Source organism: Numida meleagris, chromosome 12, assembly GCF_002078875.1.
Source record: "Numida meleagris isolate 19003 breed g44 Domestic line chromosome 12, NumMel1.0, whole genome shotgun sequence".
Classification (NCBI taxonomy): domain Eukaryota; kingdom Metazoa; phylum Chordata; class Aves; order Galliformes; family Numididae; genus Numida; species Numida meleagris.
In genome coordinates, this window is record NC_034420.1 from 16,892,737 (window position 1) to 16,917,362 (window position 24,626).

Consider the following 24,626-nt stretch of genomic DNA (forward strand, 5'->3'; position numbering starts at 1 on the left):
TCAGCACCATTTCACGCTGAAGCTGACATGCACGAGGCTGGCTCTTAAAATGCACTCTTGTGATGTAAGCCCTGTGTATTGCCAGGCTGTTCTGGAAGCGTGGAGTGTTGATGCCTATGGAACCAAGTGGGGCTGAACGAACTTTGCCATGCCAAGGTTCTGAGCTGGTCCCTGCTGGCCACCCACTGGAAACTCTTATCCCTAAAATCTCTCTCTTCACAAGGCTTTAGGTGATACAGCAAATGAGTTTCTTCTACAAAGTAATGTTTGTTTTGGAAAAGGAGAGGATATTACAGAATTGGGGCTTGGTTAAAACCTTGATGTTGTAGAATGGTGTTAATGCATTAACACTGACGTGGATAAAAGGTTTGTCCTGGGTGAGATGGGTGTAGGGTGACAGCATCTCCTTGTTTTATGGTTGCATGGTTGACCTCTGGACGAAATTTCCTTTATAGCGTGTGCATACTTTGCAATTAATGGCATGAGCGTATTGTGTTTCCTTGTCTGTCCTTTCCCTTTTTGTAAAGAACAGTCTCTGATGATTAATAACCTCTTTGTGGTTTCGTTTAACCAAATTGGAAGAACAAATACGCAGGCAGACACATTTCCCTCTGGAGCTGTGGTGCTGTGCACCATCACTTGGAGCTGTGGGAGCAGTCCCAGAGAGCTGGGCAGCGCAGGCAGCGCCTGCAGGACAGCAGACAGCAAAGCTGCTTGGGATCCCAAGGATGGGAGCTGGTGTTCGCTGTGCAGGGAGGTGGCTGGGCTGGGACCGCAGCCCCGGGCACAGCAAGGTGCTGGTATCCAGGGCATCTGGAATAGACATGGCAACCTGCTGATGGAGCTGTGTGCCTGGCTTGCCCTTGTGTTCTCAGCTGTATGCCTGGGCTCCTGCGGGTGAGCCGCAGCAGGGGCCTTTAGTGTGAGTGGTGTCCTAAGGGAGGGTCCTGCGTCCTGCGAGCCCCTGGGGGGTCGGACTCATCTCAGCCCGTGTCCCTGCTCCCTTCAGCAAGTCTCCAGTGGTGAGACTGAAGCCGGGGAGGAATACATCTTTAGGGAGAGCTGACCTCATGGCCTCGGCTACAGCCCCGCGGGTGGAAAGCCTGCTGCGTGCTTCCTTCCCTCTTTTCACTTATTTTATTTTCTTGATACAAATGCTGTTCCTGAAGGAAAACTCGCTTGCTGACTCTGGCTGTTTTTGCTGCTGAGTCATCCCCCAGTTTCCAGATGTGGAATGGTGGCCTTTCTTCTGCAAACAAAGACTCCACTTCGCCTTGCACTGCACGGGCCCGTCCCCCGGGAGGCAGGTGGGGAAGGTGCTCCTTGGAAATGCTGCAGGAAGGGTTGGTTTTGGAGCTGCAGGAGTCCCCAGGAAACACCTGGACCCCAACACGCAGGGGCCGCTCGTGGATCTCCACATCCTTGGGGTTAATGTCACTAACTGGGAGCCCTAACTGGGGCATGTCGGGAGCAGCTCTGCACCCTATGGTGGCTCGGGGCCCCGCTCCCCCGGATGCGCTGCTCGTTGCTGCGTCGTGCGTTGCTATCAACAGTGCCACTGGAAACTTTCCTTCCCCACCTGCTATTTCTGGATGCAGCATGTGATTAAATCAGAGCTCTGGTCCCTTGGAAGGGGGCTCCCAGCTTTGTTCCCTGCGGGAGGAAGGGTGTGTGCACGCTGATGGCTTTGTTTAGCAGCCTACACAGGCATTTCTTCCTGTTTTAATGGTTGCTGCCACACTCAGCTCCAACTTGTGATGCTGACAGAGCGCTGTGTGCGCGTTTCTGTTTGGGCTCTGGGTTGGTGAAGGACTTGTTTTTTTTTTATTTAACCATCTTCATCTGCTGAGGTAGAGAAGCACAGCCTGTTTGTAGGCCGACCTCCTCACAGCCAGTTTTCACTGTGCTGGGCTTTTAAACCATGCTTGAACTGTGATTAACCCCTTCTGTTGTCATTTTCCCCCTTTTGCTTGTACCCATTAAAGCACTGCTTTTATCTGAAGTCGCCTGGCTGTAATTGTGCTCATGACAGGAGGACGAGGGGCAGCGTTTGGTCATGGGATGCCATCACAGTGCTGGCTGAGGGTGGCTCATCCTGCTGCAGTTCAGCTTCTCTGTGAATTCATGAAGTTTCCTTTCCTCTTTGCCTGTCTCATTTACTCACTCATAGGCACACGTCAGTGGGGATGGCTCCTTGCTGCTTGCCCAGCCCGTGCTCCCCAGGTGCTCCTGTATAGTTCCTGTAAGATGTAAGGGGAATCGCCGGCTTTGCTCTAAGGTTATGTCCTTTGTGTGTTTGAGAAGAGTTCAGAAGTACAGAACGCCCACCTCTGTTTTGTTTTAAAGCTCATGAAGTTTTCATTTCCACCTAGCCTGTCCCATTTGTTCATAATTCTTTTTGAATTGTTCTGGTTGTTGGTACAGCTCTGGCTGCAGCAGTGTGCTGTCCCGAGCAGGGAGCTGCGTGCTGGCCTGGGGCCCTGGTGGGGGTTGACCCTGGAGCCAGGCCACTTCCCAGCTCCAGCCAGCATCTTCATGAGACTTTCTTCTTGTGTTTTCCAGGTCTACAACTCGAACAAGGACAATCAAAGCGAAGGCAGTAAGTATATAAATATATATATATAATTGTATATTTCTTTAAGCAAGCCCCCTGAGAAATGAGTGGGCTCCTCCTTCTGCTGCAGCAGGGGGTGCAGGTGGCATCCTGCAGTCAGTAGCAGCTTGCCTGGCAGAACCAGAACCTGGAGAATGAACTTGTTTTTTTTTTCCAAGGGGAAAGTGGAGCACAAATGTAAAGACTGTGGAGCTCCTACCTGATTGGAACTGACAACAACAGCCCCTTAAAGAACAAACAAAAACTTCCAGCAAAAAAAACTAGGCTATTTTTACTGTACTTCGGGCAATCAAAGACCTGAGTCAAGCCAGCACTTGTTTCTCTTCCTAGAGGAGTAGTTACACCTGGTCCTGGCTCTCAGGTCCTTTGTTTCGAAACTCTTAATCAAGCCACTTCCCAGTAGGTTTGAATTGCCATAATTGCAATGCTCAGAACCCTTCCCTCCTTCCCCCAAAGTCATTGGTCGTGCAAGAGCCTGACCCACGCTGATGCTTAGTAAATCATTTGTTTTTATGCTGCTTCAATGGGGGCATTTTTGTCTTGAGCATAAGCATTTTTCTCACAATAATAGGTATAATTTGCAGATATTTTTTTCCTCACGCCCATTTTCAGCCCTTGCACGAAACAGTCACTTCCTCACTTCTGCTCTCTCTGATGTGGCTTCTCCCTTCCATGTTGGTCTTCCATGTTGTCTTTTTGGTTTTGTGCAACCCAGGTGATGCTCAGAGGGTTAATCATTGGGCTTCACAAAGCCTGTGGGGCAGCACAGAGAATGCCCTCACTGAATGTGAAGTCTGTGTAGTGCAGTTCAATGTTTTCTCTATTTTACGGAGAATCAACATAACGTTTCTAGGGACAGAGAACAGGACTTGCTCAATTCTGTCCTAATCTGGCCACTAATTGTCACTGCTCTGTGTGTTCCCTACACACAACCCCTGGCTGTGCCAGGACAGTATGTGCTGATTTGGCTCGAGGAGCTGTGTTAAATAACCATTTTCTAAACTTTATGGAGGGGTGATGCAAAAGCAGGGCAATGTTTGGGATGGGGGTGGGGTGGGAGGAGCAGTGAAGCAATCCCTGCTTCTGAAAGAAGTGCTTGTCAGGCCGTGGCCTTCCCATCTTACGTGCTGTCAGCCGGCAGACCTTGTGGGGCTGGTTACTCGTGCTGCAGTCATCCTGCAGAGCTGTGCTTTTAGCAGTGGGAAGAGCAGGAGTCAGATGTGTTCCTGGCTTTCCCAAGGTCATTTGTGTTGTCTAATCTGGGATTGCAGCTGCTAGGCTTGCAGCAGGTGCCGTGTAGAGGCTCCTGAATGCTTACCTAGGGTTTCCTTGGGAAAGAGCTGCCTGGGGTTCTCCATCCGGGTGCTTTGCTGCTGGGCTGCTCCTGCCCAGAGTGGGACCTGGGATGTGCTGGGTGCTTTGAGCATTTCACCCATTCGTCCTGGCCGCGGGCAGCCTCCCTGTGCCAGCTCCCAGCCCCAGCAGCTCTGGGAAGTTGTGTGCATACAGTGCTGGGGATGATGCAGCCCACGCCACTGTCGTGCTGTGCTCTGAAGCTGATCAGCATTTGGCAAGGGCTAGGGAGGCTCTGACAAAGACCAAGTGCCAAGTTTCTCCCTGCTCGCCTTCACCAGACAAGTACTGGCGTTTAATCAGCACAGGAGGCTGTGGCAAAGCTGCACTTCTTTCAGTATCTTGTCCGTGGTGACTGTCCATCTGAAAAATGAGAACAACCCCACTTCTCTGCTCTGGAGACCCTACCACAGCGCAGCTTTGCGGTGTGTTGGGACCCCAGGGCTGGGGCTGCTCCTGCACAGTCTGGTGGCAATGATTTCACATGTGCCTATGAGCGGATGGCTGCTGCTGTGCTCCAACACCTGACTGTGCTTTAACACACATTAGAACTATGTCTGCAGCAAGCTGCTGGCCTCACCAGCTCCGCTTCATATTGATTTGGAGACTGGCTGTGTGCCACGGAGCCTTTGTTACAGGAGCTTCCTATAAGGACTTGAAATGAGTGTAATGATTGAATGGAGTCCGGATGCAGTTCCTGACCCTGAAAACCTATATAACTCTGCTTCCTGCTCATACTTATGCTGGTCTGAAAGAGACTTGGAGTACTATAGTGAGGTCTGCTTTTTGGCCACTATCTAATTTTACAGAGCTTTTGGATTTTACGTCCTGCTGTGTGGCCAGATGGCCATCAGCCTGCAGGGTGATTTATCTTAATCTTCTTTGGGAGCTGGGAGGAAGCAATGCAGAGTGCTGGGGGCTGAGTGGGTATCAGTGTACTGCTAGAGCTGGGTGAATAGAGATGTGCTGCTTTGCAAGTGAAGGGGACTTGCTCTGCTCTGTGAAATAATCATGGAATCTTTTGAGTTGGAAGGGTCCTTTAAAGGCCATCTAGTCCAACTCCCCTGCAATGAACAGGGACGTCACAGCTCAATCAGATGCTCAGAGCCTGGTCCAGCCTGACCTTGAATGTCTCCAAGTTACATCCACCACCTCTCTGGGCAACCTGTGCCAGTGCATCACCGCCCTTATTGTAAAAAATGTTTTCCTTATGTCCAGTCTTGATCTCCCCTCTTTCGGTTTGAAATCATTTCCCCTTCTCCTATCCCAACAAACCCTGCTGAAGAGTCTGTCCCCTTCCTCTCCTTTCTGTTTTCACCTCCTTTTTTCATATCCACTTGATTCTCCATCTATTCAGGACCCCATCAAAAGCATGGCCCTTCCCAGTGGTCCTTGTTCCCCACAGCTTGGCAGCTCTAGTGCTTTGAGACAGCTAAGACTGAAAAGTCATTTCTCTCTGGTCTCCACTTCTTGGTTTCTTTCTCCTCTGTGGCTTTTTTAAAACCACAGTGGTGTCTGAATAAGTTCATCATCATCATGGCACTTCGTTACACGGCACAGAAATGCATAGTGAGGAATGCAGGAGAGCTCACTTTGGCCTTGCATTGCCTTAGCTGATGCGTACACATCTGGAGCCAGCAAGGTTACGTGTGGCTGAGCAGAGCTGACTGTCTTCTTGCCCCTTCACTGATGCTCTGAAATACTATATCAGCACGAAGTAGAAGAATTAATGGATTAAATAGAAATAATCTGGTAGGCAAAAATAGGACAGGATGAGACCAGCTCAGTAGCACTAGGAATGTGATGTTACACGAAGGTCAGATAAGTGTTTGTGTGTGCAGCATTGGTTGTACAAATGATATGCATCACCTCTGCTGATTTTGGGTATTTCTCTGCTGGATTACAGTATGAATACTGCATCTCAGTAGTGCTTCGAAATGTTGCTCTGGAACAAAGAGCCTGCGATGTGTATCTTGGGCTGGAAGCTGTGTTTTACATCTGTCCCCTGGGGAGTGAGAGCCTCTATGGACAGGGGAGTAACGGGAGGAAGGGTGTAGGCTTTGCCCCTGCAGCATGGCTGGGTCCGTGGGCAGAGTACAGCACTAGCAGCCCCTGCTAATAGGAGGCTGCATATCCACTCCCTGTCGTGACGGAGAGGCAGTTTTATATATGTAGGATGGGAAATAGGGATGTCTGTTGTGAAAAGCGGAGATAGGCCGTGCAGGGTCCTGTCCCCTCCAGCAATGGTTCTCATTGAGATCCACTGGCTGAAGGCTTGGGTTTGGTGGGTTTCTGTTAGGGCTTGCCCTTGCCCTGCTGCCTGGGCCTGCAGAAGAGTGGGGATGTGGATGGGGCCATAGCAGAACAGCTTGGGACTGCCAAAGCTACTGGCACCACACACCCTGCAGATCCTACACCACGCTTGGACAGCATTGCTGTGCAGCCCTAGAAGGCAAGCTGGTCTGCAGCACCTTCCTTTCTCAGCACTCCCGGCCTGCAGACATCACCAAACAGCCAAAGCCCACAGCTGCTGACTGCTCTGTGAGTGGAGCCAGCATAAGGGTCAGGGCTGCAGTGGATACAAATCTGACTTTGATCTGTGCTGGTGCAGTTCTGAATCATTGGGTAAATGAATGAGATAAAGGGAGGCTGCTTCTGTGAGAGGGGAAATCAAGCTTTTATGATGCTCATTAAAAGTTAAATTTAAGGATGAATAAAGGCACTTTGGATATTTAATCAGATATTATTTCTGGATATAACTACTGCAAATAAATCCCCGACCTTTCCTGATCCAGAGCTCAGCAACGAGTTGAAGAGCTTATTCATCTACTTGGGAGGATTATGCTCAGTCGTTTCCATCCGGAAAGACTGCTCCTGTTTCTCCCCTCTGCTATGGCCGAGCAGTGCTGCGAGGTGCGGGCTCAGCCCTTGCTGGGCCCTGTGGTGGAGCATGCAAGGAAGGGGACTGGTGCTTGTGCTCAACCGCAATCATCCTAGGGGCTGAGGGGAACTGTTGTGCCGTGGGAATGGTTGGCGCTTGGTGTGAGCCTGAAATGGTGAGCTGCATTGGCTGTACAGCACTGTACAGGGATAACAAAAGATCAGGACTAAGTTAGTGCTAGGAAGCCCTGCTGTGCTGGGTCTGTCCATACGAAAGGGTTTCCACACTATGGTTTTCTGCTCCCCAGGCACCCTAGTGCTCGTGTTTTGTGGTGATCAGGGGTGCTGCAGGCTGTATGCCTCTGATCAGTGCTGCGTTGCCTTTGTTGTGTCTGTGCCTGCAGGGTGGCTGGGAGCTGTGCTGAGAACCCCCCAGGTGCCAAGCAAAGCGTCCTGGAGCTTTGGGATGTTTGTGCATCCTGCAGCACAGGCATCCTCCAGCCTGTGTGCTTACGTTGGCTCAGAGCTCCAGTGTGCTTGCCCAGAAAAATATAATAGACCTGTTTTACTGTTTCAGGTTTTCGTGCCATTCATCATGCAAGTAACAATACCAGCAGGGAACTCAAAAAGAGTGATTAGCAAGGGCTGGCCCCACACAAGGCATAGGCAGCCAGTGCACTGGCAGCTTGTCACAAACCGATAGCAAATCTGTGTTTAAATAAATGCTGTGAGCAGGGAGAAGGAAAGGAATAAAATCGCATGTGCCTTGCTGTGAGGACACTGCCAGCCCTGGGCTCTCCTTTGTTCCTGTTGGCCTCTAGACAAGGCATGGTGTTGTCTCTTCCAACATGACAGTCCCTCGTGCCTGTGCAGAAGTCAGTGAAGACCTCTGCTTTTAAGATAACGCTGTGGCTTCCCTCCCCATCCTCTCAGGATGGTCAACAGCACTGTGCAGTCCTTGCATAAGATGGTCCTGGGAGCACCGTGCAGCTGCTGGCTGGGAAATGCAGTGGGGATGGTGAATGTGTTCGTCTGGGTCACTCCCAGGTGTCTGTGCAGCCCCAGCTCTGCAGCAGTGTCAGGGGCTTGGTTAGCTGGGTGGACATCGAAAGGATTTATAGGAATTACTGGCACTCAGATCAAGCAGGCTGTTCTGTGCAGTTTTCAAGGATTTATTGTGTCAAAAATATATGATTCCCCTTTTTTTTATTCACAAGCAACCTAGTGTCAACCTTGCAGACAAAGGTCTCCTGGGATATCTCACCTAGGTTCATGTTTTGACCAGCTGCAGCCATAACTCTCCAGCACAGCCATTGCATGGCAGAGAGGCGGGAGGCGAGGATCAGAGCGGTGCGGAGGCTGCAGTGATGGCTGCAGGTTGAGTGCTCGCCACACCACACCTGGTACAACGCTGTGCTCGTGTCTCTCCTCAGCGAGCACCTCATTTATCTGCTTTTCCTTCCTCCCCCTGTCTGAGCAGGGATACAGCATTGCTGTGAATGCCAGCGACGGCTGCGGGATGAGCGGCGCGCGGTGGGAAGCCGTCCCTCTGCCGGGTGTTTATCGCTTCTCTCTTCCCTTTCAGCTGCCCAGTTGGATAATATCGGCTTCAGCATTATCAAGAAATGCATACACGCTGTTGAAACAAGAGGTAGAGCACTTCACCAGATGGTCTGGTTTGGGGGAAGGCGTTGCATCTGTTCATAGCACAGCAATTGCTTACCTGCTCATTTCATGGGTGAAAATGATTTGTTAACCCTCTGAATCCCGCATCAGATAACCTCTGTAACGTGCTCACATGCAGACTGTGCTGAGATGTGCGCTGCCACGTGGCCTGGGTTGGCAGTGGTTAAGTGAGATCAGGGATGGGGCTGAGTCAGGAAGTGCAACACGGAGCTGCAGACTGCACCAGAGCATGCCCCCGTGCAGTAATAATGCAAAGCATTTCCTCTCCTATGGCTGATGAACAGATGTGCATTTCAGTCCTTCATGAAGAACATGGAAAAGGCTCAAACCGGAGCCTGAAGAACTCGGCGCAGTAACATTTTTCTAAAATTGACTTTCTGTTACATGTTGAGTGCAGATCCTTCATGGTGCAGCCGTACTCCCTCACTGATAGCGCTGTGCAACAAAGTGGCCTTGGATCTTTGATTCTTGAGCTAACTGGGGTCATTATTTTTAATCAATCCATGAACGTCCTGAAATCAAAACCAATTTTTACCCTCTTCTGTAATTTTGTATGCAGTCAGCAAGAGAGTATTTAATTATTGCTTTTGGAGGACCCAAAGAAATGAAGTAAATATTAGTAGCTTTTTTGACATTCTCCTAATAAACTCTTTATTTTTTCCAGGGATCAATGAACAAGGGCTCTACAGAATTGTTGGAGTAAACTCTAGAGTTCAAAAGCTGTTGAGTATATTAATGGGTAAGTATCTCATATTTTTTAAGGGCAAGTAGGCTGTGCTGCTTCGAGTTTTGTAAACCAAGAACGGAGGCTCCTGTCTGGGTACCTAATCGTGGTGACTGTGCCCTTAGGACCACATGCTGTTAGAGGCCGGGAGGTCCCAGGGCACCACTGGCAGGTCACAGAGGTAGGACTCGTGGTGAGCCTTGCTCTAACAGGTCTTCTGTTGCGGTCACTGATGTCCTACTCACATGCGCTACAAATTTTGGCGGCCTTCCCGAACGCAAACTAAAATCTTAAAAGAAAGAGCTGAAAGCTTTGGTTTTTAATCTCATAGCTCCCACAGTGTTCCCAGAATACTTCTTAATTATTTTCTTGTGTGCTGCATGCTGCCTGTGGCTCTGACTTTCCCCTTGGACCTTCCTGTGCCTGTTTTAACACGGTCTTGCTCAGACCTCTCAAGCATGTGTTTCCTCATGGCTGAGGCATCGGGTCCCCAGTTCTGGGTGCTCAGGAGCAGAGGAGCTGTCAGGTCACGCCGCGGCAGAGCCTGGCGTTGACAGCATGGCCCCAGCGTGCAGCCACCGAGCTACTGCCCGGCAGAACCTCTCCTGACCATGAGCTGATGCCATGGCAGGAGAGAAGTGGCAGGACCTGACCTGTGGGCCTTTTTGTGGTGACCGGGTGTAACCACGGCCCCGTGCTTGGGGGCAGTGTTGGGATGTGTTGGGGGCAGGCAGGTCTTGTGGCTGCAGTGAGCTGCTGGGTGCTCCTGGTGGGTGGCTCTGGGGCTGTGCTGGCTGTTCTGGAGTGGTTCCTGGGTGGTGTGGTGGGTTTCCATCACCCTGTGACCAACTGAGCCATTGGTTGAATTGTAGAATTTGTAGCCTGACTCACAGCTCAGCTTCTGTGTTGACCACAACGCAGTGGTTATACTTGCGTCTAAAAGAGATGTGAGTCATTCCCCTCTCCTTGTCTCTGGTCTTTTTGCCACCTTCCCAGGCCTTGGCCTGCCGTGAGAACCACCTGTGCCCCTGTCCGCTATTGATGCTGATGCTGGGGTTGTGGCCAGCTGTGTCTGAGCAGCTCGTGAGAACCAGCTGGGGGCATTTGCACCCCCAGCTGCAGCCCTGGGTGGTGTGTCCATTTAGATGTGCCTGAATCACATTTAAGAACCGTTTGGAGCAAACCCCCCTTGAGCTGGAGCAGCAGCTGCACCCTTCCAGTCCTGTCTCGTGGTTCTCAGGCTTGGCAAAACCACGTATGAATTGGGTGTAGTAATGTGGAAATGGACACCTTATAATTTGTCATTTCCAGGCTTTAGGAATGTGTTTGTTACTTATCGGACAAATGAGTGAGGTTTGTGGTCGTCTTCCTCTTTTTATTTGCTTACTGTTGCTTACTGTTGTTCCCTTGCAACGTAGCTTCTATTTCCTTCCTTTACAAAATGCCAGCGCTACTTTCTCTGTGCATTTCTCCTTGCAAAAAGTTTTAGTCCATCGCGTTCCACTCTGAATATCTTTCCTTCTTTTTTCTCCATTCCTCCTTCTTTTCCCACCACCAAAGTGCTCTCTGAGCAAAGCCCCTGGTGGCTGTTGCAGGTGTCAGCATTAATCTCCTCAAAATTGGTAATCCCGAGAGACTGTTAGGAACCAGAAGAGTAAGGCTCTAAATCACAGCCCTCGACTCTCTCCTGACGCAAGGGGACATGTCTGCATCAGTTATGCTCTGGCATTTGGAAAGTTTGCTGCAGTCACAAGAGCTAGTGACTGCCTCTTTTTCTTTTATTAGTAGAAGTTTGGCATTGGCTCTGGAGCATGTGAGTACGTCCTGCTGGCCACGCAGATAAGCCAGCTCTGTCTCATGGCGCACACATTTGGCATCATTGCGTTAGAGCATCAGTTAAAGAGCATTGCTGCCCGCTGATAAAAATAGGCCAGGGCCTGGGTGCTGCGTGGTGTGGCAGCTCTGACGTGCCAGGTCCTCTGCCTGTGGCTTCCGTAGCAGTGCGTGTCATCTTGAGAGCTGCAGGGTGACTGAACCTGCTCTGTTCTCCCACGGCTGAGCTCCATCAGTTCTGGTTAGAGGCTCTGGGGCTGTGACAGATGGCAAAACTTGCTTGTTTTAAGAGCTCTACGGAGATGGGAGGGATTCAAAGTTTTGGACGCCATCCAGCATCCATTATCTTCTCAGTGACCGAAGCCACTCAGCTGTTGACCTCGTGTCTCATAATGTGGTGATGTACAGTCAGTGTTTTCTCTTTGTCGTGGCATGTCTTTCATTAGCTGTCGGCACTGGGAGGCTGAGGAGAGGTGGGTGCGTGCTCGGGGACTGCCCGCTGGGTGTTGGCAGCATCCCTCCTGTTGGGTCCCCCTCACCAGGACTCTGCAGACCCAGCTCTCCCTACCTTTCTCCCAGTCACCAGCAGCTAAACCACCTTGTGTGGAGCTGGCGTTTGGACTGTCTGCAAGGAAAGCGTTGAACTGAAATGTGTCAGTTGTCAAAGCCTCTTGTTCTGTCCTGTCCCTCCTGTTCGGTGTCCTGAAGGTAGCAGCCCCGCTCGGCACAAAAGTTTGTGTTTGCATCCAGCCCTCGTGAAAAGCGAAGCCAAATTTTGCTTGCAACTCCAGGTTCCCCTTATATTTAGAAATGAATGTGGGCAGCGCCAGTGATTCACACGCCGTTTAAATGGCAAAAAGATTGAGTTTCAGTGAGCGGCGGCTGATGTAAGCGACACTGCCGCCAGGGCCCTGGCTGCTTTGCAGAGGCCGTCACCGCACTGTGCTGCAGTGCTCTGGGGTTAGGGCGGCACAGCCGGGTTCGGGCAGAGCCCCTGGGCCTTGCTGCAGCTCGGGGTGGAGCGGGAGCGTGCGTGCCCCCGGGGCTTGTGGGGGCAGCTCAGCTGTGGGAGGGTCAGGCCTTTCTTTAACCTTCCCCATACCGCTAAAATGAGGATGAAACCCAGCCAGTAAAGCTCTATCAGTAGGAATGCTGATGGAAAGGCAGGTCTGCTGTATCTCCCCTGAGCTGAATGCTTGGGCTGGGCTGGTCACTGCTGCCCAGCGTGTGGCAGCGCGGGGCGGTGAGTGAGGCCTCCTCCAGGTCGTAGCTGCTGTCACCCAACGTCCTACGGCTGTTCTGGAAGTCTCTGCAGCCACCCAAGGGCGGGTGAGAATTACGGCTGGGTGGTGAGCCTGTGCTCGGGGCAGTTCCTCTCGTCATGCAGAAATTGGTGCGGAATTGAAACCATCTGTCTTACGGAAGCAGCTTTCTCCATCCCCAGGAAATAGATGGAGAAATTCCATGAGCGCAGGCTTCGGGCAGGGGCAGTGCTGGGCGGCAGGAGGGCACTGGGGCGGTTCACCCAGTGTGGGCTCCTGCTGCCAGCCCGTGTCCTGCCCCCAGCACCCATACCATCACCTGGAGTGCAAAGACACCATAGAAAAATGTAAAAAAAAAAAAAAAAAAAAAAAGACAACACCTCCTATTTTCTTTTTGATTTATATCTGGAGATGTGTCGCTTCCTTTTCTTTCTTCGTGTACCTACACATGAGGCTCTAAGTGATGAATTGCTTTGCTCTGCAGCCCACGGAGAGCAGGACAAACGTCCTGTGCAGCATTTGTAACCGTGCAGAGCACGCTCCCAGCAAACAGAAGCGGGAAGCCATGCTGCCGTGTCATGGCGTGAGCAAAATGCTTCCTTCAGTCTCTGCTGGAATAAAAGGCTGAGGGAAGTTAATTTTTCGCTCTTTCATGGTAGTCTTTCTGCGTCTACTAAGAGATATCAGGGCAGTAATGACAGCAATAGGGAATTTCAGGGTTAAAGCTGCCCTGGGCCTGCTGGATGCTTTTATGGGTGCTATTTCACGTTTACACCGGCTCACGTGAAAGTTTGCCCTTGTGAGCCAGGAGCTGGCGTGTGCTGCCAGCTGCATCCATCATTCGCCTGGGAGACAGATGCTGCGTCTGTAACCCACCGTGCTAACGGTGTGCGGGCTCGTAAACTTGAAGGTCAAGGAGAGCTGCTTATCAGCGCAGAGTCTTTGCGTGTGACCGGCCGTACAATGTCCCCTGCTGTTTCATGAGCCGTGTTTAACAACTCCTGGATGACCTTTCGAAAACACGTCTGGCTGGGAGCTGTTGGCTCAGCTCCAGCGAAGGCCTTGCCATTAAAAGAATGGTGTTTTGGTTTGTTTTTTTTTCTTTCTTAAGTTTTTGTTTGACTGTTTGCCTTTTTCTTATGGCAGGCTTTAGCCTGTTAGAATTGCCTCCTTAGAAAGGCCGTGCAATGGGAGGTTACCTTGGCATCAAGAAGGAAGGATGGCATTCACTTGTGTGCCGTGCCACGCTGCCCGCTCCGGACAGCTCAGGCAGCAGCATTTGCAGCCCTGTTGGGGCTGTGATTTTTCTGCTGAGTCCTGCGGGATCTGTGGTTGTCTTCCTCTGAGTCGTGTCTGCACTTTGCCATCACCGCTGTCATCGACCACCGCGGTCCCCTGCACCCTGTTTAGTGCCACGCTTTAAGTCCAGCTGCCAAGCTCGTTGCTCATGACTGATGTTTTTCTTTTCTGCTCTGTTTTTGTGTCCCATCTCTGGTGACGAAGTCGGCTTCCCTGAGAAGCGCCTGCTGGGGAACAGCTTGTGGTCTGTGGGGTTTGGAAGAGCTATGAGAATGGGACGTGATGAGCTTCCATGCAGCTGGCTGTGTTCTGCTGGTGCTGAGTGGTATGAGCTGGGATTGTCTTCACTTGGGTTCACTTGTTTACTTTTTTTCTTTTTTCCTTAGATCCGAAAACTGCCACTGAAACAGAAACTGAGATCTGTGCAGAATGGGAGATAAAGACCATCACTAGTGCCCTGAAAACGTACCTGAGGTAAGGGAAGCGAGCATTGCCTGCCGTGCAGCTTCAGGACCAGTTCCGTGATGATCTGCGGTGTGACTGCCTATTATTGTAGACATTTAACAAAAGCATTTACATACAAAGAAGAAACTGCCCGTAGAGAATTCATTCTGTCTTTTCCTTGACCCTCTGGCATGCTTGAGTAGGACGAGGGGAACACGCTCAGCTCTCTGACAAATGCATATATCGTATGAATGTAATGGCAGGGCTCGTTCCTGCACACCCCACCATGGTGTAGGCTTTTCCCTAGGCCTTTCACTGCAGGCTTCCACCTGAGGAGTGCGTGCAGAAGGTGAGCACGGTGCTCCTGTAAGGGCTGTGGCAGTTGTTACAGTCCCTTCTCAGAACTGGGTGCTAAGCTTTGTGTAGGTAATAATTTCCGTATGAAAGCTGATGCCGTTATCGTGTGCGTTATCTTCCAGAAGCGTTAGTTTCTTGGCAGCAGTCAGTATTTCATTCTCCACAACGTGCTTCTACCTGTTGCGACTGCAGGTTTTTGCTTTCCGTTGTCCTTCTGTGCGTCGGGTTTTTTTTTTTTGAGACACAGAGAGCAAGAGAGAAGCTAAATCCAATTAGAGCGATGAGTATAATTAGCTCAGTGGATCTCAGCCTAGAAAATCGCAAAACACTGCGTGATTTTGCATGATTGGCAGCCTTTGTTCCAGAGCTTGAACTGTTCACAAGGCAGCGAGGGATGTCAGCAGCACCAAGATGTCCCACTGAAGGGGCGTGGAAGTGGGAGGGAGAATGAGGAGTGCAATGGGAACACTGACTGTTAAAAGTTTTATGACCGGGCTCGTTTCTCTTTATAATTTATTTTTAAACTTACTCGGAAATCGCAGATTCACTGATGTACAAATCTTTGCTTTACTGCGGTACTGAAGGAATGCCAAACTTAAAAATGAATTTAGTGTGCTACAAAAAAGGGAGGAAGAATAAACGGAAGGTACTTCAATAGATCTTATGCCTTCTGATGAGAGGAATCAATTAGAGTTGTTACGGCTTAGTTCTGCTCTTAAAAAACAGAGCTGAATTTACGGTAATGGCAAAGCTTTGTTGCTGCAGTTTTGTGGATCGTGTTACTCACTGTGCTCTGTGCGTGCCACCTTCTTATCTTCCAGAATGCTTCCGGGGCCGCTCATGATGTACCAGTTTCAAAGGAGCTTCATCAAAGCAGCAAGTGAGTTTGTTGATGTTTACGGCATGGGGCCAGAAAAGGAACAGGATTTGCAAGCAGCTGAGCATAACCTCTACCCTGCTGCTCTCCCACTGATCCCTTGTTCTTGAATCCCGGAGAGCAGAACAAGAACTGAGATGCGAGGGGCAGGGCGTCGTGCGGGACTTTCTGGATAAACAGAGAACACGTGGTCAGGGTTAGAGGAGACGTCTGACGGCAGCAGCTGGTGGTGCAGTTATTTCTTTTTCTGACCATCAACCGCCGAAACGAGCGAGGCTGTTGTTCAAACAACACCTACACTGTTCTGATTTTATCAGTTGCGGTTCCAGCGTCTGAGCTCCTTTCCTTTGTCTGCCCTAGGAGCGTGCTTCGTATGGGAGCAGGCGGCTGTCAGTTAGAGCTGCGTGCTGTGGGACGGTGGTGAGGAGGGCTCACGTCAGTGGTCACATCGGCAGTGGCCTCCTGGGAAGGGGTCGAGGCAGGGCCCTGCTCGGACGGCTCCTGCTCAGGCTCTGGGGCGCATCCGCAGCCCCTTGGGACCACGGGCTGCCGCCGTCCCGGGCGTTGTGCTGAGCACACGCTTACTGTGCTTGGAAGCACGTTGGATGGGAGCGTGCTGGTGCTTCCCGTTGTTGAAGTCAGAGGAACGCTCTGGTTACGGCCAGCTCGTTTCCTGATCACAACTGACTTTTCATATGGCTGGCATCTGCTCTTGCCTGTTGTTGCAGCCCATTGGTTTCTTACTTTTTCAAACAACTGATTGGAGCTGGTAAAGAGAAAAACTGCTGTGGAGAATACCTGCAGCATGCCTTGTATAGGTTGGAGATATGGAGCGGGGGCCTCGGGTACCCGGGACGTGTGTCAGGGTTACTGTTTGGGCCTGCGTGCCCTTTCTTATAATAAACCCCTGATGCAGAGATGAATCATCTTTTATTTCCAACGCAGAACTGGAGAATCAGGAATCCAGGGTGTCAGAGATCCACAGCCTCGTTCATCGGCTCCCGGAGAAAAACAGGCAGATGCTGCACTTGCTCATGAACCACTTGGCAAAGTACGTATATGACTGATATGTTTTTCTCTCCATTTTCCACTTCCTCTGAAAGTTAACAGTGGTAAAAAAGTTTCCTTGTGTGTGTGGTGTTGAGTCATATCTGGTTGACAACCAAGTGGAAACCTGTGTGTGAGTGAGATGGGAGTGCAGGAGGTGGGCAGCCCGGTGCCGCTCCCGCAGTGGCGTGGCAGTGCGCTGTGGCTGGCTGGAGGCAGAGCCGGGTTAAGGTCCTTGCAGGGGTTCAGATTGAGCCTGGGATTAAAGGATGGATGGGTATTTCTTTGCCACAATAGGAGGCTATTCTGGGGCGTATTTTCTGCCTTAAAGCAACTCAATTAATCAATACTTCTAGGTCACCTCGAAACTTTTCAAGGGCAAAGGAACTAGATAAATTTTTTGCCTTCAGAGATAGAGCTGACCTATAATTTCCCATTTTCCTGCTCCTGCCAGTTGCCATGGAAACCTTTGATTAGTGCTTAGGAAGTGAAAGCATCACCAGGTGTTTGTGCCAGCCCGAAGGCTGCGGGGTCGCACCCGCCCGTCCCTCTCGCTGGGTGAGTGCAGGGGATGGGGCGCAGGCCCGGGGCTGTAACTCGGCGGAGCCCTTCAGCAGAAAATCTGGGAAAACCCAAAGTTATCTATTTCAGAGAAAAAATAATAAACAATACTTGAAATGTGCTTAAAAACGACTCCAGATGCTTTCTGGTGACATGTGTTTGTATCTGTTCCATGGACTCTCCCCGGCAAGGCTGTTAAAAACCAAAGGGCTGGTTTAGATCTCAGTTTCAAAACCTTCTGAGTTTACAGGCTGCAGCCAAGGGAAAGGCAGTTCCAGGTGCTCCCATCAGCCAAATATGTGCAAGGACTCGCATAGCTGCCTAAGTGCTTTTCATTTAAAGGAAAACCTGGTGGTATTTGAGTGTGAGATGCAGAGGCGGGGAGGCAGGTAATACAATGGGCTTCAAGCTGTTTTAGTGGGGAAGGAACTAAAACAAAACACAAACAAACAATGAGTGTAGTGGTGCTTGCTATATTGGGAAGAGAATCGGGTCACAGTGGTTGTTCAATGGGAAAAAAAAACGATCTCCGAGAAAGGCAGGAAGCTGTGGGGATCACAGCCTGTTCTGTTCCAGCAGCGCTGGGGCTGAGCGCCCTCACTGAGCTCGGGGGGCTCCCGGTGTGTCTGCGATGGAGGAAGGGCCCTCGGGTGGGGTTGCAGTGGGATGTCCCAGGGAGCGGAACAGCCCGGACCCCGCAGCCAGGTGCTGCTCCCGGGTACAGGGCTGCAGGGAGGGCTGGCACCAGTGTCGGTCCTGCCCCCAGATCCTCCTGCCCTGTGGCATCCCACCGGGTTTGGGGCTGACCGCGCAGCCGGGCCGGCGGGCTTGCAGGCAGTCTTGAGGTGTGGGTAAAGCTTCACATCTGCAGCAGATGGTTGTGGGGAGGCAGAGGGTGGAAGGACGGGTGCCCTGCAACCCGTGGGGGTTTGGGTGCCCTGGGGGAGGCCTGGGGGCAGGGGGCAGCCAGCAGTAGCGTTGGAGCAGACGCGGGCAGGCAGGGCCCCGCTGCAGCTCTCGGAGGGGATTGCCTCATCTCCTCCTCCTTTTTTTCTAAAGTCACATATTAATAATCAAGATTTGCGTTTTTATCAGATGAGCTAACAAATATTTCTCACAGTATTACTGTGGAGATCTCTTACACTAAAAAGAGAACTCAATTAGTGTCAGTCACGTGGAGGAGAGGCGTTCTGTCCCGCGTTGTGTCGCATCTCCCGTGTGTTTTGTTTGCATGTTTGCTGTTGCTTACTGAAAAGGGAAACCAGGCCGCTTGTTAGGCACCACTCATAGTGGTAAGAGAGCCCTGCTCGCACAGCCCGTGCATTCGAAAATGGCAATCATTATACAAATGAAATCGGAGCCAGGATAAGCAGTGGTGAGGTGGCGGAGTTGGGCCCTTCTCACCTTTACACCTCCTTGTGCTGCCTCTGGGCGGTGTCTGGGCTGCATCCCCTGAAGCACTGCCCTGTCAGTGCTCCTTCATCACTGCCTCCTGCTGCAAAGTTCCTCCTCTCCTCAGCAGACACCATTTCCAGAGATACTTGCTATTATTATGTTAATCTTTGACCCGTGAATAGGTGAAACCTTTAATTTTCCTTCTTGGGACGTGCTCACACTGCCAGGATCTCTGTGATAAACCCAGCTGCGATTTATTGTTCCTGAAAGATCGAGACCAGCTTGTTCTAGCATTTTCTCAGGCGGATCTGTGCTGAAAAACCCGACCTTGTGCCCAGGGGACTTCTAGGGATGCTCCAGGAACATCTGCGCTTTGCTTCCAAATGCTGTTCTACCGGTGGCATGCACCAGCTCTGGTGAAGCCCGTTGCTCCCTGGCCGTGTCAGCTGAGTTAGTGCAGCACAAGGTGCTACCGAGCTCAGGGGTGGCTGCGCCGGGGCCTGGAGCTGGTTGAGAATGCTTCTGGTTTTGCTAGTGGAGTTACAACGTCATCCCCATCGTTCTTCTCTCCTTTAGTGTGTTTTGTGGGTGCAAATCAGGAGGAGTTAGCACTGGTGATGTTTCAAGAATTTGAGCGTATTTTTTCGCTTTTTTTTTTTTTTTTGACACTTGAGCTCGTGCTCGCTGCAGTGTGCAGGCCTGGGTGAGGATCCTGTGCCGTGCCCATCTCGGGTTTGTGGCTGCTGGTGCCTGGCCCGTGGGGCAGAGCTGCCTCTGCCTGGGGCATGCGCACCTCTCCTTGCAAGAGGTCAAAGCAATTATCGGGGCTGCAGCAGAAATGTGTGTACGTGTGTTTAGCAAAATTAATTATCTTTAATCATTCACAGCTGTGGCCTGGCCGGCAGTGACTAGTTCCCTGTATTTCTGCTGTGGTGGTGTTTTCTAGTTTACGTGTTTTACCGACATGGCACTGATTGCTATCTCCCCCAGAAAGCATTTCCCACGTGTCAGCGCCGATGGTTCCCATTGCAGATCCAGCAGTGGCAGCAGGACGGGGCTCTGCCCAACCGAGTGTTGCTGGCAAAGGAGGGGGAGAAAAGATCTGCTGGGCTCTTGTGCCCAAAGTGCAGCCTGGTGCCTGGCGTGGCTGGCCAGAGCTGAGCCGGCCGCGTTGGCCTCGCCGCGGTGCTCGGTGGCACTGGGCAGCGCTGGGACGCACAGCGCAGCGCTGGGGCGGCCGCTTCCTGCGCTTTTCCTCCGGTTGTTTTCCCCGTCTTCCCCCGAAGGTGCAGCAGCGATGAGGCTGACGCCTCTTGGCACGGCAGGTCTGATTTCATCCCCGTGGCAGCTGTTTATGTTGCTGTCTGGTAACTATTCATTTGCTTGATTTATGTATTACTTCCAGTAAGTCATTCTTGTCCAGGACATTCTGGAAATTTCCACTAGCCTCTGAGGCCTTTAAGATACGCTTTTCTTGCATGTTCTTGGCCTGATTTGGCTGCCAAAAGAAAACAGCGAGCGAGATCTCTTGACCTTGCATGGAAAGTCTAAGCAGCGTTCCTCCCTCACCGCTCTCCCTCATCCTCTCTTTGGGAATGGTGCCCGCGCTCGCTCCCTGCCCGCGCTCCACCAGCCCCACCAGGACTCAGCTTCTGCATGGGGAGCTCTGCGGACCTGGAGCTTTGTGGTGACCTGCGGGATCTGGGCACTCGCTGGGGTGGCACAGGGCAGCGTTTGGTGGGAAGGAAGCTGGAAGGTCTGTGTGTGGGCCGTGCAATAGGGATGAACGTCGTGTGCTTTCTTTGTACCACCCCGTTCCTGTTTTTCTGCCATTTTCGTGCTGGGATGAGCTAGGTGTGGGTGCATGCACTGCCTGTATGTACCCTACGGTAGAATCACAGCTTGGAAAAGATCTCTCAGATCCCCAAGCCCAACTCATCCCACCGTGCCCACTGACCATGTCCCCAGGTGCCACGTCTCCACGGTTTGTGGGCGCCTCCAGGGGCACTGACTCCCCCACTCCCTGGGTAGCTGTGCCAGTGCTTGTTGGTGTGAACGCAGGGGAAGGAAGGAAGAAAATTTAGACTGATCATGACTGAAAAAAAAAGTAGTAGCAAAAAAAAATAGTTGGCAAGAGTGCCAGGAGCTGATGAAAGTGGTACAGGAGCCAAAGCAGCGGGCACAGGCTGAAACGTGGGAAGTTCCGTCTGAACGTCAGAAAAAAGGAGGGGGCCAATCTCTGGGTGCTGGGGGGCTGCAGAGCCTCTGTGCTGGGGGATGTGGAGCCCAGTGGGGCTCGGGTGTCCCTGCTGGGCTGGGGCTGGGGCTGGAGCCGGCGGGCGGCTGGGTCCTGTGCGCGGAGCTGTGCTCCGCTGCTTCCTTTGTGCTGTGGGGTAACGGGTTGTGTTCCTCTTCCCTGGCTTTGAAAACACAGCTTTAAGCAACTATTTCAAATTGTCCTCTTCCTAACTGGAGCCAAGCCCACAAAGATCAATAAGAATCCCTTTTGCTTTAGTGCTTTGACATTATTAGCAAGTGTAGCCAGTTGTCTGTTTATATTTTGTTCCCGAGCTGGGGGGGAAATCCCAACCCAACCCAGCAGTGCTCGAGCTGCCTGCAAAGGGCAGGAGAGGGGCTGGCAGGCTGCAGGAACCTCCTGTGCTCAGCGCCGTGCCCCCAGCAGTGCAGGGCTGTGAGGATCCGGGGGTTTGTAGTGCTGGAGACGGGCGGCGGTGGGGAGATGGCTCAGCAGATTAGTCTGAAATCGTAGCGCGACCATGCTGCATGGCTAATCTAATTACAGCAGCTAACTGGAACCACCTGTAGCTGCATGGGAAGACAAAGGCTGCGGAGGGCCCTGCTCCCCTCGCAGCGCCTCTGGCGGGGCTCTGCTGGCGCTGGGCTCCGCCAGGCTCACACGCATCTGAAGCATTAATGAAATCTGCATGTTTTTACCGAAATGGCTTAGTCTGCTTTGTTCTCTTAGTTTTTGTGTTAGGCTCCTGGAGATACGATTACCTTTAACATAGTTTGTTAGAGGCTTAGTTTTCTAAATAAGGTAGATCTGGGGGGGAAACTCCAGAAATGCTGGGTGCCGGGCCCGGTGTAGCACGGGCACCGAAGGCAGCAGACGTGCCGTGGAAATGCGGCAAGCGTGAGCTGCAGATCTCAAATGGAATGTGGCTGCAGAGCCAAAGGCTGAGGTCTGCGTTCATTTGCTGCTCGACTCCCACTAAGGTCAGCCCTGGAGCGAGCTGAACCTGAGCAGCATGAGGCCTCCAGGCTGCAGGGAGCAGGGCTCCCTGTGCACTGTGCTCACCTGCATGCCAGCATGGGAATGGGTTTGTCCTGTGCAAAGCTGGCTGTTGGGAAAGGGTGCATCGCTCTCAGAAACAAGCAGATGCAGTCTGTGCAGCACAGCGGGGCTTTGCATGCATGGAGGCGTATCCCTCTGTGCTTTCCCTGCCTCCTGCAGAAACCATTTGTGTGCTTGGGTCATGCAGAGGATGAGGAAGCACTTAAGCGAGGTCAGCGGATGTGCAAGCCTCTCCAGCAATTGCAGGCATTGTCTTGGAAGGTCTTGCATCTGTCTTCAAATGGCCAGGGCCCATTTTTCTGCTGTTGCTATATAATCATCTCCTGGCTCCCTGATAATGTGATGATGGCCAGGCCCCCCGGCACCAGGGTGAGATGTGCTGTGCTGGGTGTGCACTGAGCTGCCTTGTGCTGGGAATGCATCCCCTGCCTGCTGGGATGTTCTCTGCCCAATGCTTGGGGTGAGGGAGGTCCTCCCTGCTACCAGAGCCTTCTTGCACCAGTGGCTGCGGTGCCTGCCATGAGCTGCCTCTCCTGCTCTGTTGGCCCCTCGCTGGTTTCGTTGTTAATGGGAAATTCTGCAGAATTAAAAAAATTAATAATCCTGTAGGTGTTCTCTGTGTTTCTTGTACTTGGCTTCCCGTAACATGTAAGTGAGCAAAGGGTTTTGTTCTACTTCTGCAGATGAACTCTTCACCTCCTAAAACTAGATTGCCAAGAGATTAGCCGTTTGCATTTGCAAGTGGCTTTCCTTCCGTGCTGCTTTGCCCAGCGGGCCCCGTGCATTCTGGAGGACCTCTGCTCTAAGCTCTGAGGAGCATTCATTGAAGGCTGCAGCATCTCTGAGCAGGTTCGGGTCCTGTGTCCCCAGAGCACGAGAGTCCTCTCTCTGGATGTGATGCTGGGTGGCTTACATCGGACCAGGGCTGGTGCTGGCAGGGCCTGGGTCCAGCAGCACGCGGCTCTGGGTGCTGGCACCCACTCTGTGGGGCAGGCATTGGGGGTGGTGTGTAGTTATCTGGATTCTTTGTAATTGGTGATACAGTGAAACTGAAACTGTGTATAGAAACAGGTTGAATCAAGGGTGAGCAGAGGGTGGTGGTTTTTTTTTTTTTTTTTTTTTTTAAAGCCTATCCCTTCTCTCTTGGTGCTTTATCGCAGCGAGCTGTGCTGCTTTTCATGTTGCACTGTGAAAGCGCTGGTGATTTCTGTTCTTCTCCAAACACCAGCCCGTGTATGCACGGAGGTGGCAGTGCCAGGGCACGGGGGCACGGGGACACCAGCGCTGCTGCACAGGCACAGCCAAAACCACGCTGCGGGGCTGTCCCTAATGGGAAAAGTGACTGTTGTTATTGTAATAAGAGGAAAGATGTAATTAAGCGTAATGGGCTGAAGTTCTAAATGAGCGCTGTGCTCACACATGGAATTAAGGGAAGGAGTGACAGGCTGGGGTCAGGGCGTGCGCTACAGAAGCTGCACTCAGTGCCGTCCCTCCTCCCTCAAGTGTGTGCTGCAGTCACACTGCGTGGCCGCAATGTCCCTCATTGTCACCCCCCGTTGTGCCCTGCTCCTGCAGTGCATTCCCCCTGAAATCTGGCATCCAGCTCAGCTTGCCCAAAGCCAGAGGTGCTGCCTGTAGAAGTGGAGGTTTGCTTTGCAAAGCTTGCACTGCAGCACCACGCGCGCTGTACTTGCAAGTCACAGCGTGCATGGTATTCACGCTGATGAGCCTTACCGATACCGAGGTTAGCATTTGGCCTGTGCATCTGTTCAGCGTGATACGAGCACTTTTATTGCCCTGGGAGCGAACCCAAGCCTCTAGCTGTGGCCTGATCCACCCACGAGAAGAAGGGAGCCTTGTTGCAGTGGGCCGGCTCCCAGCGAGCAGCGCGGAGCGGGGAAACCTGAGAGCCGTGAGGCTGCTCGCTGGGCACTGCTGCGCTTCTCAGCATTGCAGCCGAGCACTTTGTCAGCTGTTTTTAGAACGTTTCTCCTTGCCTGTGCCGGGAGGCTTTGTGTTTCCCTGGCGATCCATCCTCCTTCTGGACCTGCTGGTTGCATCCAGTCCCTGCAGCTCATAGAGCCTTCTTGGCCATGAGAGGCCCGGAGAGGCCATGTCCAGGCCTTAATCAGCACGACAGAGTAAATGAGGGCTGTGTAGTTTGCAGGTATGTCCTTTCCGTGTCCGTGCTCCCTGGCTCAGAAGCTGGAGCTGCCCCAGCTGCACTGCAGCCCATGGCTGTGCCCTGCTCTGGCCCTGCCCTGCACACGTGCTCTGGAAGAGCTGATGCCGAGTGCAAAAAAAGTCTCTTTAGAGTGACTTGGAGATGCATCCGTGATCATTGTTCTTAGTGCTGTTTTCAAACTTGAGCTGTTTCTTTCCTAGCACATATTTGCTTTTGACAAAGCTTCGCATTAGGGCTTCCTGATTTTGGATCACACAGAAATTCCCACTGATGACCTTGCTGATGATCCCCATTCCAGCTCCACACACCTCGTGCTGCGGTGCAGTGCTCCTGCATGCTGCCCCAAAGCAGCCGCTGCGTCCCCAGGCAGAGCTCCTGGGCTGCGTGCTGGGCATCCCACCATGGCTCTGTGCAGCAGCCCCGAGTCCTGGGTGCCCTCCATGCCCTTCTCCCAGCAGTGCTGCCTCTCTTCACCCCCTCCTGGCTCCCTCCCCTGCCCCATCCCCGCTCCCGGGGCAGTGGCTGCCCCCCCCTGCAGTGCTGGGCTGAACCCAGCCGCTCGCCCCGCTCCCACCTACACGCTCATCAGCCGCAGCCCAATTAAGCTCCATAATGTGCAGGGATGACTTGAATGCACCCAGGAACATTTCCCAGAACTCATTAGGTTTTATCCCATAAATACCTCCAATTGTGTGCTCGAGCAGCTGCCTGCTCTGTGTCTGGGAGTGTGTGTGACCCAAATTGCAGGGATGGGACTGGGGGAGGCAAGGGGACCTTGGCCACCCTCAGAGCC

General features: G+C 52.1%; 1 protein-coding gene across 4 annotated transcripts in view; it reads left to right on the top strand.

Moving 5' to 3' along the window:
• ARHGAP26 (Rho GTPase activating protein 26) overlaps positions 1-24,626 on the top strand; it is a 103,206-nt gene that overhangs the window by 45,882 nt on the left and 32,698 nt on the right. For all 4 annotated transcript variants that reach the window (XM_021410509.1, XM_021410512.1, XM_021410510.1 and 1 more), the window contains exons 12-17: positions 2,563-2,599; positions 8,433-8,498; positions 9,198-9,272; positions 14,038-14,125; positions 15,274-15,332; positions 16,275-16,380. In XM_021410509.1, coding sequence (XP_021266184.1) covers positions 2,563-2,599; positions 8,433-8,498; positions 9,198-9,272; positions 14,038-14,125; positions 15,274-15,332; positions 16,275-16,380 — 431 coding nt within the window. The remainder of the gene's footprint in view (positions 1-2,562; positions 2,600-8,432; positions 8,499-9,197; positions 9,273-14,037; positions 14,126-15,273; positions 15,333-16,274; positions 16,381-24,626) is intronic.